The following is a 14,752-nucleotide window of genomic DNA, read 5'->3' as shown; positions in this document are numbered from 1 at the left end:
GCCCCGCCCCGCCCCACGGCCCCGGCGCGCATCCCCCCGGCACGCCCGTCACCCGCTCCCGGGCCGCGCCCTCCCGGCCCTCTGCCTGCCCGCCCGCCCAGGCTCCAGCGCCCCTTCGCCCCGGCCAACCCCGCCGCCGCCGCTCCGCCGGCCCGGACGCAGCTTCGATGCGGCTCCGGCTCGGGCTCGCTCGCCGCTTCCGCCTCCTCCTCCGGCCCCGCCCCGGCCCCGCCCCCGCGGCCGCTCCCCTCCCAGGCCCGCCCCTCGCAGCTCCGCGCCTCGCGGCGGCACTGGCGCCTGGGCCGAGCGGCGCTGCCCGGCCCCCGCGGTGTCGCGGCCTGGCGGCGGAAGAGGTGTGACCGATTGCGCTCGGCTGACTGACAGGTCTTCTGGGCAGTCACGGCGAAGCGGTCGGAATGGGTTCCCGTGAGCCTCTGCGTCCCCGGCTGAGCCACCAATCAAAACGCTCTTCCCCTCGGGGACGAAATTGGCTGCCATAAGTAAGAGTTCATTGGCCCGCACTGGAGGAAGTGGTTCCAGGTCCTACTTCCGTCGGTTCTGGGAAATACCCTTTCGTCGGCTTTTGCCCCCACTCCAGAGAAAAGCGGGTACTTGTCGTCTGATGTAAGCTAGGTCTGGTGTGCAGAAGATCTTGATTGGCAGGAGAATAAGCCAGTCAGCCCTCCCTAAAAGTCCCCCGCCCCCTCTCAACTCAACTTTAATCCGGAGGCAGAAGCAGGCTGCCCTGAGTTCGAGGTCAGCTTGGTCTACTTGGCGAGCTCCAGCTGAATCAACGTTATATACAAGGACTTGTCTCAAAACAAAACAAATTTGCAGAGCCCAGAAGATCTGGTGACGCACATAGCACGAGTGTGTGATACCCTCGTTATTCCTTAATCATGTGCGCTAACACAAACCATGCAAATTGCTGTGAGAGTTAACTTGAAGAAAACTAGTGTTTTTCTAAAACAAAAGACGAAAACAAACAAACCCGGGAGGTTATGGTTCAGGTAGCACGAAGACAAAAAAGAAGCATAGATAACCTCCAGCAAAAGACAAAGACTACACACTAAGCATAGAGACTTCCTATCTATGCCCAAATGCTTCCTTTTACTGCTTCATGGAAGTCTTGTGTCTGGGTATCCCTAATAAGCTTTGAGAAGAACTGCTCCCTCCAAGCCGGCCCTCGATTATTTCCTTTTCACAAAATATTGTTTCCAAAGGATTTGGATGTGGGTCCAGCAACGTGCATCTGACAGATTTATTAACTGTTGGAAATAACGAGGGGAGTAATTCTCTGATTCTTGGGACGAGTGTAAGTGTGCTATCATCTGTCTCTTTAATCAGTCTGTGCACTAGAGTACTCACACATACGTAGATGCACAGCCTCTGAAAGGTAACATTTGCCAACATCTAAGGTCAGGGCCAGGGTGATGGGGCATGCTTTTTGTCCCAGTGCACTGGAGGCCTGGGCAGGGGGGATCTCTATGAGTTTATGGAAGCCTGGTCTTCACGGTTGAGTTCTAGGCCAGCCAAGACCCTGTCTTAAAACAGCAAGGACTTTCAGGTTAATTCAGCTTACAGCTCTACTGAAAGACCTGGAGACAGAAATTAGTGAAACTAGATTTATTCAAGACCATACCCAAAGAAAATGAGAGATTTTTCTCTGTCAAACATTCCTCTTTGGAAACAAGGGGAGATGGTGCACGCATGTTGTCTCAGTGGGTTTCTATTGCCACAGAGAGACATGACCATGGCAACTCTTATAAAGGGTTTCTCTGTGTAGCCCTGGCTGTCCTGGAACTCACTCTGTAGACCAGGCTGGCCTTGAACTCAAAGATCCACATGCCTCTGCCTCCTGAATGCTAAGATTAAAGGCGTGTCCCAGTTAAAGGAAAACATTTCAGTGAGGCTAACTTACAGTTTCAGAGGTTTTTAGTCTGTTACATCATGTCTGCCAAGAAGCAAAACAACATGCAGGCAGATGTGATGCTGAAGAAGAACTGAAGAGTTCTACATCTTGACCTCAGGCAGCAGGGAGAGACTGTGTACCACATTGGGTGTGGCTTGAGCATGGAAAACCTCAAAGCCTACCCTCAAATTGAGACTTCCTCCAAAAGGCCACACCTCCTAATAGTTTCACTTTCTAGGGAACAGCATTTAAACACACACACACACACACACACACACACACACACACACACACACACACGAGTCTATGGGGGTTATTCTTATTCAAACCACAAGATATGTAATCCCAGCACTAGGGAGGTTAACACAGGAGAAACAAAGTTTGAAGCCAACCTGAGCTACAGAGGGTATATATATATACAAGATTCCTACAGAAAGGATTCGAGTTGAGATCATGACAGGTCAGTGATGGTTGGGACAGCACTCTAGCCCGGAATGATTACCTATACACACCTCTCACCCTCTAGTAAACCTAAAACCTCTCTCATCACCCTTGAGGATGGAGTGGGTTGGGTTCACTAGAACATTTCATTTTGTCCTCTTCCCAACATGGTCACATGGACTGTTTTACATCTCTGTTTTTATTACTTGTCTACGTTTTTTTGTTCTTTTATTTTTTTGAGATTATAATTGCATCATCCCTCTCCTTTCCCTCCCCTCAAACGCTCTCCTATGCCTCCTCCTGCTCTCTTTCAAATCTATGACTTTTTCCATTGTTGTTGCATGCACATATGTATGTATGCAAGTAGATATATATTTCTAAACAGATAAAAAAAAAAAAAAACAACGCCCTAACCAGCTCAGTCTGTATAATGTTACTTGTGTGCATGTTTTCAGGTCTGACCATTTGGATGACCAGTTGGTGTGCTCTCTTCTGGGGAGGACAATTTCTCCTGCTCTCAGCATTCCTTATTTCTTTGTAGTTCTTTGTATAGGAAGGAGGTCATTTGGTCTTTCCTCTGTCCATGATAGCATGTCCATCAGTGCTGTCCTTGTTTAGCTGATGTTTTAACAGTCACGTTAGTGAGACACTATGAGTGTAGCTTCTGACCTTGCTAGAAGACACAATCTCATTGTCACCTCCCCCCTACCCCCTCATCCTTTGGCTCTCCCAATCCCAGTCCCCTCTCCTGAAAATGCTCCCTGAGCCTTAGGTGCAGGAGTCACCTTGTAAATGTATCCATTGGGACTGGGATCCACAGTCCTGCATTTGATTCAAGTATAAGGGCAACTATTTGGAATGTAGCTTGGTACTTTGCTGGTTTGGTAAATTGGTAGGGGTGGGTTCTCCTCAAGATCTATGACCTCACCAGCAGTGGGTAGTTGGCTACGTTTCTAGTGGAAGGTGTGATTTCTTTCTTGCATAGAATGCCTTAAGTCTGAGGAGATAGCTACTGGTTACAAGCAAGGTATATGTGCCACAACTGTACTGTAGTGAGAGTTTTTGCTTTCTTTAAAAACCAGGTTATGGGGGCTGGAGAGATGGCTCAGTGGTTAAGAGCACCGACTGTTCTTCTGAAGGTCCAGAGTTCAAATCTCAGCAACCACATAATGGTTTACAACCATCCATAACAAGATCTGACTCCCTCTTCTGGAGTGTCTGGAGACAGCTACAGTGTACTTACATATAATAATAATAATAATAATAATAATAATAATAATAATAATAATAATAAACAAAAACAAAAACAAAAAACAAACAGGTTATATGTTTTCTCTAATTTAATCCCAGATGAGGGATATAGGGCTACTTCAGATTTTGCACAGCCATTAACTATGATTGTCTCCTGCTTTAGGTGTGGCATGGTTTTTGCCAGCTGCAGAGTTTAATTCTAGGGACTCTGGAGAGGGTCTAAATGCTAGGAGTCTAAGAGGTTCCGTGACAGATGCCGCTCCCCTGCTGCATTCGCTATTGCTGAACTGCTGGATATTCTGACAATGAAGATAGGACTTGCCCCTAGGAACCCGATGGAGGCTACGTCCCCTTTCCATTCCAGGCTTTCTCTCCTACCTAGTGTTGAGAGTTGGAGGGTATTAGGGTGGAATAGGGGTTGGAAGGGTGGTCGAGGTCTAAGAACCCAATCAAATGATACAACGTTGCCAGCCCCATACCCTTGGGTTATCATGTCATGGCGGTCATTTGAACTGCTTAGGACTGTTGCTTTCTTCTCTCCTTTAGAAATTGCATGGCACCTTCTAGTACCATGAAAGCTAGTCCTCAGAGAAGAGCCATTCAGGGTGTATCTGGCTCAGCAGCCTTTAGGGCCTCCATTTGAAGTGCTTGGTGTTTTTAGCAACAGGGACTAAGTTTCTACCTCTAGGGGACAAACAAAGGGAATGGTAATAAGTCTGTAATGTTTGAGGGTTCTTCGGATGACTGTGACCAACAATTCAAAAGAAGGCTCCTCATGTATGTTCTTGGAGTTTTGTTAGGTGGTCTTTGGCTCTTGGAGGGAGTACTGTCATCCACATTAAGCTACATGTACATTTATTTATACACAGACTTACATGTACTATAGTGTTTTTAAAGATATTTACGTGTATCTCTCTCTTTTTTTTTTTTTTTTTTTTGTTTTTTTTCGAGACAGGGTTTCTCTGTATAGCTCTGGCTGTCCTGGAACTCACTCAGTAGACCAGGCTGGCCTCGAACTCAGAAATCCGCCTGCCTCTGCCTCCTGAGTGCTGGGATTAAAGGCCTGCGCCACCAGGCCCGGCACATGTATCTCTTAATTTTTCATTTTCTGTATATGGGTGTTTTGTCTGCATGTATGTCTGTGTACACTATACAGTACCACAGAGGCTAGAAGAGAGTGTCAGCTCCCTTGTGATTGGAGTTACAGACAGTTGTGAGCCATCGTGTGGGTGCTGGGACTTGAACCCCGTCCTCTGGAAGAGCAGCCAGTGCTCTTAACCAAGGAGCCACCTCTCCAGCCTTTCAGTTGTCTCTGAAGAACAAGTGGCAGAGCTCAGCTTATTAAGGCTGCCAAGGTATACAAAGCAGGACAAAATTAAAATGATCATTGAGCTAGGCATTCTCTCTCATTGGGAGAATGCCTGTCTAGCATGCTCAAGGCCTTGGCTTCATTCCCAGTATGGGAAACTGTTCATATTAAATATGGCAAAGTAACTTTGGAAAATCATTGAAAAGTAAGTTTATTAAATGGAATCAGCGAATAAGTTGGAGCTGGGGATACAGATGAGTAAAAGTACCTGCCACAACATCTGACAACCTGAGTCTGATTCCCAGGACCCACGGAGTGGAAGGAGAGAACCAATTCCCGATAGTTCTGACAACTCCATGAGGATGCTGAGGTGTGTATACATCTCTTAATCTGACATGTTGTCTTCTGGAGAGGTATTTTTTTAAATGCATATAGGTGTTTTGCCTTCTGTATGTCTGTATATCATGAGTGTGCAACACTTGCAGAAAGCCACAAGAGGGTGTCAGATCTTGTACTGGAGTTACAGTCATGAGCCACCCACCATGTGGGTGCTGAGAATTGCCCAGGTCCTCTGGAAGAGCAGTCAGTGCTCCTAACCACTGAACCACCTGTCCAGCCCATGCACTCACTTTTTTATTTGGGTTCTCTGGATGGATTTAAAGTCAGGTCCTCATGCTCAACAGTCAATCACTGACTGAACCATCTTTCCAGCCCTCTGTGATTTTGTTTAGTTTTGTCTGCTTGCTTGTTTAAACAGTCTCTTGAGTAACTCAGGCTGGTTTCAACAGGTAGCTGAGGGCTAACCTGAACTCCTACTCCTCTACCTCCGAGTTTTTTTTTTTTNTTTTTTTTTTGGTTTTTCAAGACAGGGTTTCTCTGTATAGCCCTGGCTGTCCTGGAACTCACTCTGTAGACCAGGCTGGCCTCGAACTCAGAAATCCGCCTGCCTCTGCCTCCCGAGTGCTGGGATTACAGGTGTGCGCCACCAGGCCTGGTTTATCTGCTCTTTTCCATGTCAACCATGGCCACTGTGCTGCCAGAGCATTTCCCATTACAGAACAAGATTACCTTTCCTCCAGCTTCCAGGAATATTTCCCTTTCCTTCTAAACTGAGAGCTCCCACCAGCTCTAGTTTCAACTAGTAATCTCCTCAGTGCCTTTTAGGCTTAAGGGAGCAACCTCTTTGAGGCCTCCCAGTTTCTGCTCCCTGATGCCAGAGCCTTAGTCCTTCCAGTGTTTGTTATGGTGACACCTCCAACTTCAGGTAGTGGAATCTCTTGCTCTTATTTGTGAAGTGACAAATCTGAGTGTCTCAAGTCAGCAACATGCTGTGTTCTTGTGTGTACTTGCATGCAGGTGCCTGCAGGGCAAGCTGGCTTCCTCAGCCATTTCCACCTTATTCTTAAAGGCGGGGTTTTCTCAATGAATCTGGAACTTGACAATTAGGCTAAGATGGTTGACAAGTGAGCCCCAGGGATCCTTCTCTGCCTTTCTGGTGCTGTGGTTACAAGTGTGCACCACCACATCTAGCTTTTATGTGGTTTGGGGGGTTGAACTCAAGCCCAAATGCTTGTATTTCAAGCACTTAACTGAGAAATCTCCCCATCCCTCTGCCTTTTGTGTGTGTGTTATTAGGTCTCACTGTATAGTTCTGGCTGGCCTGGAAGTTGCTATATAAACCAGGCTGGTTTCAAACTCAGAGACTGGCCTGCTTTTTATTGTTTGTCTGCCAACTTATCTGTTTTATTTATTGTGTGTGTGTTTTGAAACAAGGTTTTTCCTATGAAGCGGGGTGTGGTGTCATTAGGTGTAACAGTTGAGGTCCTAGGCAGTGAGATGAGCAGCGTCTGAAGGGAGGCTGCAGCAATCAGGATGCTTGATGTCCAGGTGCTCTGTCACCTGCATGTTCCCGTCACTCACCATTATTCCTCATAATTGGGCCATGTTTACAGTTGAACTCTCCTATCTTCCTTAAGCCCCAACATGGGCAACTGCCATTCGTACTTTGTTTTATTTGGATTATTCTAGGTACTGTACGCAAGTGTAACCATGCAGTATTGTGATAACTCAGATTTTTAAATATACTAGTCAGACATTGCAGAAGGTATTGGTCTGGTTTCCTTGGTTACTGAAGTGCTGCTAGCCTTAGGGTAAAAGTCAATGTAAGGAAATTCTGAGCCTCCCTGAGTTTTTAAGTTTTTGTTTCTGTGGACTATGGAGTTGACAGCAGTACTTTGAAATCAAATCCATCATTTTGGAGCAGGGAATGTAGTGGGCTCTGCTTGCCTAACACATATGAAGCTTTGGATTTGATCCTCAGTAACTCAAGATCAGCTATATAGCAAGTTTGAGGTCACCCATGCTAGAAGTGACTGTGTCTTTAAAAACAGAAAACAAAAGCCTCCAAATAACCCCAACAATTGTAACAAAACCCAACAACAAGAAACTCCAAACCACCATCTTTTTCATGAGAGTAACCTTTAAAAACTCACCTCCTGCTAACCTGAAACTTGTGGATGGAATGTGGTGGAGGTGAAAACTCACAGATTGAGTTGGTGTGATGTTAGCCTAGAATCAGCTAGGAAGAAAGGGTCAATGAAGGAGAAGCCTGCTCACCTTGGGTGACACCATTCCCTAGAAAGCAGATCCTGAACCCGTGTTAGAGGAAGCAGAGAATAAGCCTGCACATTCATCCCTGGGAATCCCTCTTGACTGCAAAGGTACTGTGAAGGCTCTCTTAAGCCCTGGCTGGGATTTCTCTGCTATGATGGACTATAAGCTTCAGATTCCTCTAACTTGCTTTTTTATCAAGGTATTCATATCAAGATATATCCTCATTTATCTTAAATCCAAGTGTTTTACCTGCATGGATGCAAGCAAACCATGCACATCTTTGGTGCTGCAGGAGGCCACAGAAGGTGGTGTCAGATCCCCTGGAACTGGAATTGCAGATGGTTGTGAAATGCCATGTGGGTATGGTAGACTTGTTTTCAGGGTTTAAAGTTTATACTTGTGTTATTCAAATGCTGATTTCTCTGCCCTCATATCTTGATTCAATCAGGGCATGCTTTTGTAATGTTTATTCTTTGAAGCTCCTGTCTCAAGCTTGTGTGAACATTGCTCCTCATTCATTCTCTGCCTTGCCAATAAACACTAAGCCAACACAGAGGTTTAGAGAGACTAAGTGGGACTTCCAATTCTAGGAGGGGTGGAGACAAAAGAGGCAAAGGAGGGAGCCACAAGGGAGGTGGAGAAAACCTCAGGAGAGAGCTCAATCAGGAGAGCATGGTGAAAATTCAAGTAAAAATGGCAATAGTGTCTGGGAGGAAATCTGACCAGCGTGGAGGTTTAGAATGGAGTATCTGGCTCAAGGCAATTTAAATAAATCTTAGACGGTATAGTTATTGGGGAATTAGTGATTAAGGAATAACTGCTGATGTACTAATTTCATGAGTCAATATTAATAATTTTATAGGATTCTGGGAACTGAACCCAGGTCCTCTGAAGAACACCTGGTGCTCATAATTGCTGAGCCACCTTTCCAGCCCCACACCCCTTCAGAATATATTTACCATAGCAATAGAAAAGGAAACAAAGACAGCTGGAAATCAGTTATTTGGTAGGACACTTGGTGTGTGAGTTGTATTAAAAATTGAGGTCCCCCCTAAAACCACTCAGTGAGAAGTGAACTCACGACTCTGTTCAATATTAGTGAAAGAACCACCAAAAAGGCCACCTCATGAGAATCTACACTATAGTGCTTTCACTCTGGCTGGTTATGACAGAGGACTTTTCCATAGTTATACTATAGCTTAGGGAAATAGGCAAAAAGCACCCAAGTCTGCAAGATTTTGAAACCCAGAAGAACTAAACATGCTTTAAAACCTGAAACCAAAGTATACTTAAAAATACCTGTAGGTGGAGCTGGAGAGATGGCTCAGCAGTTAAGAGCACTGACTACTATTCCAGAAGTCCTGGGTCCAATTCCCAGCAACCATCTGTAATGGGATCCGATGGCCCTCTTCTGGAGCGTCTGAAGACAGTGACAGTGTACACATATGCATGACATAAATAGATATTTAAAAATATGTGTATGTATTGTGCAGAAAGGATCTAGCAATTTGCTTAGGCTGTTCTTCCAACTTCTTGATTTAAGCTACCCTCCTGCCTCAGCTTCCAAGTAGCTAGGTGGTGACAGTGGTATATGACACTGTGTCTAACCTTAAAACTCTTCTAATAAATTCTCAGTAGTGCAATACTGTACTAGTTTGGTGTACTAGTTTGGGTGAGGAAAGCAAGACTTGGAAAATAAAGATTTATTTTTATTTATTTGTGTTGTTTGTATGTATATACCTGTGCGTGCTTGTGGGTCCTTTGGAGCTGAAGTTACAGATGGCTATGACACATCTCAAGTGGATGCTGGGAAGTAGACGCAGGTCCTTTGGAAAGGTGTGATGGCTATGTTGGCTGTCAACGTGACTACATCACGACTCACTCATGAGGGAACTTGGCTTAATTTTAAGTACATACAAAGATCAGTTTCTGCCCTAGATCTTTTAAGATAGGAAGACATATCTTTAGATCTTTTGAGGTGGGAAGACCATGTCTTTTGCTGGACACTTACATAGAGACTTGGAAGAAGGAAGTTTTTGCTCATTGCCTGCTTACTTCTGCTTCGCTGAGCAAGTTTATACTTCTTCCAGATTCCAACATATACTGAAGACCAGCTGAGACACCAGCCTTATAGGGATGAATAACTACTGGATTCTCAGGCCCTTCCATTCACAGGCAGCCACTCTTGGATTAGCTGGACCACAGCCTGCAAGTCATCCCGATAAATCCCGTTTATATAGATATTTGGAGAGATTCATTCTGTAAGTTCTATTATTCTAGATAGCCCTGATTTATACAAAGAGCAAGTACTCGTAACTGTTGAGAGCCAGCTGAAGACATTTAAACAACAGCTTTATATGATTTTTTTTTTTTTTTAGTTTTTTGAGACAAGGTTTCTCTGTATAGCCCTGACTGTCCTGGAGCTCACTTTGTAGACCAGGCTGGCCTCGAACTCAGAAATCCACCTGCCTCTGCCTCCCGAGTGCTGGGATTAAAGGTGTGTGCTACCATGCCCGGCTTTATATGATCATTTTTAACAGCTAATATCTAAGTATGTTTCTGAAATGAACAAATATACTGCATACAGTGATCTGAATATCAATAAGTTTCTCAGTCTTATCAACTTGAAATTATGAAAAATATTTTTCCTTTTATTTGTCCATGGCTCTGGGCACTGAACCCAGGACCTTGTGCACACTAGGCAAGGACTCTGCTACAGACCCATATCCAACTCCCAAATTATACAATTTTCATGTTTATTCCTCCTTCCTTCCACCCATCTTTTTTTTTCTTTTTTTCTTTTCTTTCTTTTGTTTGTTTGTTTGTTTTTTGAGGCAGGATTTCTCTGTGTAGCCTTGGCTATCCTGAAACTCACTCTGTAGACCAGGCTGGCCTCAACTCAGATCTATGTGTCTCCACTTCCCAAGTGCTGAGATTATAGGCGTGGGCCCCCACTCCCACTTTGTATGTTGTGTGCATCTGCAGTCCCATTGTGTATGTTGTGCGCACCTGCAGTCCCACTGTGTATGTTGTGCGCACCTGCAGTCCCACTGTGTATGTTGTGCGCACCTGCAGTCCCACTGTGTATGTTGTGCACACCTGCAGTCCCACTGTGTATGGTGTGTGCACCTGCACTCCCACTGTGCTTTTCTTCTGCATAGTCCACAGCCTGCGTAGTCCAGTTCTTCAGTGCCTCCTGTTAGATCCAACTGCTCAATGCTTATGTCACTCTACTTGGTTGTCTTTTTTTGCTTGTTTGTTTGTTTGTTTGTTTTTCAAGACAGGGTTTCTCTATGTAGCTCTGGATGTTCTGGAACTCACTCTGTAGACCAGGCTGGCCTCGAACCCAGAAATCCGCCTGCCTCTGTCTCCCAAGTACTGAGATTAAAGGTGTGTGCCACCACTGCCCAGCGTAATTAAAATACTTTAAAGCAGATATCAAATCAATATACTGATTCAAAGTGATTATGAAATACACGAACAGTCACTGAATACAAAACACTACTGGTCAGAGTTCCGTGTCCAAGCTGTAGGACACACTCTTACATAACTGGTCCAAGACCTTTCATGTTTACAGAAGAACCCATATATTTTGTCACACAGTGAGAGAAAGAGCAGAGCTACATGGTTAAGGTCTTCAAGTAATGTTATGTACAGTTTTATTGCCAGTATATGCACAACAGTAAGCATAGAACTATAAATACACAATGTCATTAACAGTAGAAAACAAAACTGTTACAGTAGGGAGAGGGTGTGGAGTAGTATCTCTTCTTGCTGCTAAAAACGGAATTAAAAACAAAGGAAAGCAAAAGCCTATGACCAATCATCCATCCAGTTCTCTCGGCTTACTTACGTTCTTTACATACATTTCTACATTTTTTCCAGCTGAACAAAGTATAGGTAACTCTGTAACAATAGCAAACTGCTTCCCTAACAGCCATTTGCTTTCCAGTCAAATTCATCTTGTTAGGATTAAAAAAAAAAAAAAAAGTCAAGATGAGAAATCAATAGTATCCTGGTTCCAAATTACCAAGTTTGGCCTTTCACCCAAACTGGTAATATTTGAAAGTTGGCTGCACATGAAAATAACTTTAGCAGAGGTGATTTAAAAAAAAATGTTAAAAGGTAACAAAACATCACCTTTGAAGTAGTTTTCCAAGACACTCCAGGAAGCGGGTCAGTTAAAATGTCAGCCCTGAAGAGGTAGAGAGTGTGAGCCCACTGGACAAAAGCCTCTGCAGCATCTTCTCTCTCATCAGGACCCAAGTTTTCATAAGACAATTTCATGGTCAAAGGAAACCAGGTTCCACCATTCAACAAAAGGTGCTGGTTGACTCCCATGTCAATAATTAGTTTATCAAATGAGAAACAGAATAGTCAAAGACACACATGCACTTGATTTTTTTCATCTGTTTCCATTATCAAGTCTATTCATAAGTGAATTTGATATTAATAAATACAACAAAAAGCATCATTCACAACAAAGATAAACCAAAAGGCTCTGCAACAAAACCTTCCATTGTAATAATTCTCATGGAAACCTAGGCAGGTGATTTGGTGCAGCTTTCTTATGGGGTAAAAGAAGGGACACGGCTTTAAATAAAGGTGGCAAGATCAAGAACCAACAGACACTATCATCAGTCTTACAGAACTGGCTGATTCCATGACATTTCTCATTGAGGTCATCCCAAAGGAGTCACAGCTGACGACGAGCATCAGTGCCACATCCACAGAGTCTGGCTGGAGCCAAGGAGCCCTGCTTTGTCTCACATTATTGTCAGTATTTCTAGCATAGGACATGATACAGAACAAAAGTAGCAATAAAAATATTCTTCTGCAGTTGAATAAAGGCAAAACAAAGTTTAGACTGTTAAACTTTTAAAGCTTTAAGCATTCCTGTTTAACCAGCATTTTAAAAAATGTATACAATCATAACACTGGCAAAGGTTAATGGGAAGACAAAGAAGTACAAACATGTGAAATGGTGAATTAGATTAAAAAATTACTTTGTACTGATCAACTGATGTTAATACTGCTTCTCCTGAACTTGGAATAACTATCATAAAGTTACATGCAGACTGAGGACACCCCTCTGTTACAGAAAATACAAAACAGAAGAAAACGAAAAGCTAGACCTGGGAAACCGCAGCTGAGACCCAAAGCTGTACTTGAGTGTCCTTTCCTTGAGGGCAGGCAGTTGTCCTCTCAGAGACTGGGAGGTGCCGTCTGCAGCACTAACTCTGTCCAGAAACATCAGCAGTGGGGTCAGCGCCTGCAGAGCCCGTCTGTGCACGTTTGATATAAAGGTTCAGCAGCTTCATCTGCAGATCAAATCGACATGCACCATATGAACAAACTGCTCTCGTTATAACAATATGCTTGCTAAGGAATCCTATCTGCATGTCTGAGATCTGAAGGAGGTGTGCTCAGAGATGGGTTCGCTCAGCCGCCATGCTGTCCTCAAATTGCCTGTGTGCCTGATGATGACGCCACTGTTTGACCCTCTGAGTTCCATCTAGCTTACGTGTGCATGACCATGCTCATGTGTGATGCTGGAGTCTGAAGCAGGGCTGCAGGCATGTTAGGCAAGCAGTCTACAACTGAGTTGCATGCTTTAACCCTATGTCTATTTTCATTTTGTCTTTTTACAAGTTAGAATATAAATCTGACAACGTTATGACAACTGTTAGGGTCTAGGAAAACTCTAAATAAAGTAAATATCTGCAATTAGCTGCCCTCAGCTATAATCCAACCACTGTACTTCATTCTCAACCTGTAGACCAGAACAAGTCCCAAAGCTCTGGTAGTATTAATACAATAAAACAAATAACATTTTTTTTTTTAAGTCTTAAGGATGAACCAGAAAATTTTAGTTTAAGATACCAAGTCAAAGTTGCATGTTAACCTGGATCACAGTCAAGCCACAGAAGCAGCTGGGGAGTGGTGGCCCACAACTGTAACCCAGCACTCACAGAGGACAATGTGACTGTTGCAACCCCAAGGACAGCTTACACTGGGAATCTGACTGCTGAAGACCTGCTCTTCTCACTGATCCCCCCAACAAAACAACAGAGCTGGAGAGGAGTAGAGTGCTTGATTATTTGTCTGTCTGCTTTTGGAAACAGGGTCTTGAGTTGTAGTTTAGCCTGGCCTCCAAGTATCAAGTCTCAGAACTTGAAAGGGAAAGCCATGACCCACAGGAAGCAGCGCAGTGCAGAGCTGCAGACAATTCTTTAATAAAACACACTGAGAGATGGTAGTTCGAGAGCTGCACAAAGAGCTCCAGAGGCTCTGGTTGGGTGCAGAGGAGTAGGCAGCAATGTGTACTCAGCCACACCAGGCTGATGGGCATGGGTACAACTACAGAGAGGCTTCAAGAGAGATGGGTAAAGACTAGCGCCCACTATCAGTGAAGAAAATGTGGGTGGTGTAACAGATACAGAAAATAACTGGGGGCTACCTTACTTAAAAGTATGGCAAGACTGAAACACAAAGTCAGGACAGAGTAGAAAAAGGAAGAATTTGCTTTTCTGAATTCTAATCATGAGACAGTTGGTAAACATTCTGCTCAGAAATACTAATGTATACAAACTCTAAGTGCAAAGGGCCTCCCTGCGTAAGAGATGCTAGATCACAAGGAGACTATGGAGGTGGGCCTTGGGACTCTAGGGGACAAGAAGCTGCAGTAGTGGAGGCAGCAGCAGAGGAGCTACAGGAAAGGTGATGGTGGCCGCTACTGCAGTAGCCCTGCTCAGAGAAGTAGGTGTGGCTTTGGTAGTGAAGGACAGCAATATGAAGTTCTGATTGTTATGTTGGTGGTGGGAAACCTAATCAGTCTTGAAAATATAAGGGCCAAAACCCGTTAAACTATGGGCCACACTGGGGGCAGTGTTGGTGGGGAACACTCTGGCAGTCTCTTTGGTGGTGGTTATGGTAGAAGGCTTAAAAAAGTTCTTGGCCAGAGAGAGGCTCTTCAGGGCAAGGCAGATGGCTCTGAGACAGTACTCCCATACAGGAGGTAAGTTATAAAGATCTGTCACAGACACAGCCATGGACCATACCAGCAGCAGTATAGTTGCAGCAGGAAGCTGATGCAGCAGCCTCAAATGTACGGGTTTAGGTTCAGAAGCCTGAGGTCTTTCTTTCATGGAAAGACTCCCTTCCTTCCTTCCTTCCTTCCTTCCTTCCTTCCTTCCTTCCTTCCTTCCTTCCTTCCTTCCTTCCTT

General features: G+C 44.4%; 2 protein-coding genes across 38 annotated transcripts in view; both read right to left on the bottom strand.

Moving 5' to 3' along the window:
* Window positions 1–426, bottom strand: part of Ubp1 (upstream binding protein 1) — a 42,282-nt gene extending 41,856 nt beyond the window's left edge. For 3 of the 4 annotated variants that reach the window (XM_029542895.1, XM_029542896.1, XM_029542897.1), the window contains exon 1: window positions 130–426. The gene's annotated coding sequence lies outside the window, so the exon portion shown is untranslated. The remainder of the gene's footprint in view (window positions 1–129) is intronic. The other variant, XM_021206140.2, reaches the window with a different exon arrangement.
* A 10,742-nt stretch (window positions 427–11,168) lies between these two features.
* Window positions 11,169–14,752, bottom strand: part of Clasp2 (cytoplasmic linker associated protein 2) — a 187,584-nt gene continuing 184,000 nt past the window's right edge. For all 34 annotated transcript variants that reach the window (XM_029543096.1, XM_029543102.1, XM_029543097.1 and 31 more), the window contains one exon: window positions 11,169–12,847. In XM_029543096.1, coding sequence (XP_029398956.1) covers window positions 12,761–12,847 — 87 coding nt within the window. In that variant the 3' untranslated portion in view covers window positions 11,169–12,760. The remainder of the gene's footprint in view (window positions 12,848–14,752) is intronic.

Source organism: Mus pahari, chromosome 10 (genome assembly GCF_900095145.1).
Source record: "Mus pahari chromosome 10, PAHARI_EIJ_v1.1, whole genome shotgun sequence".
Taxonomy (NCBI): domain Eukaryota; kingdom Metazoa; phylum Chordata; class Mammalia; order Rodentia; family Muridae; genus Mus; species Mus pahari.
The sequence above is the reverse complement of the archived record's forward strand: the minus strand, read 5'-3'. Positions and strand labels throughout refer to the sequence as shown.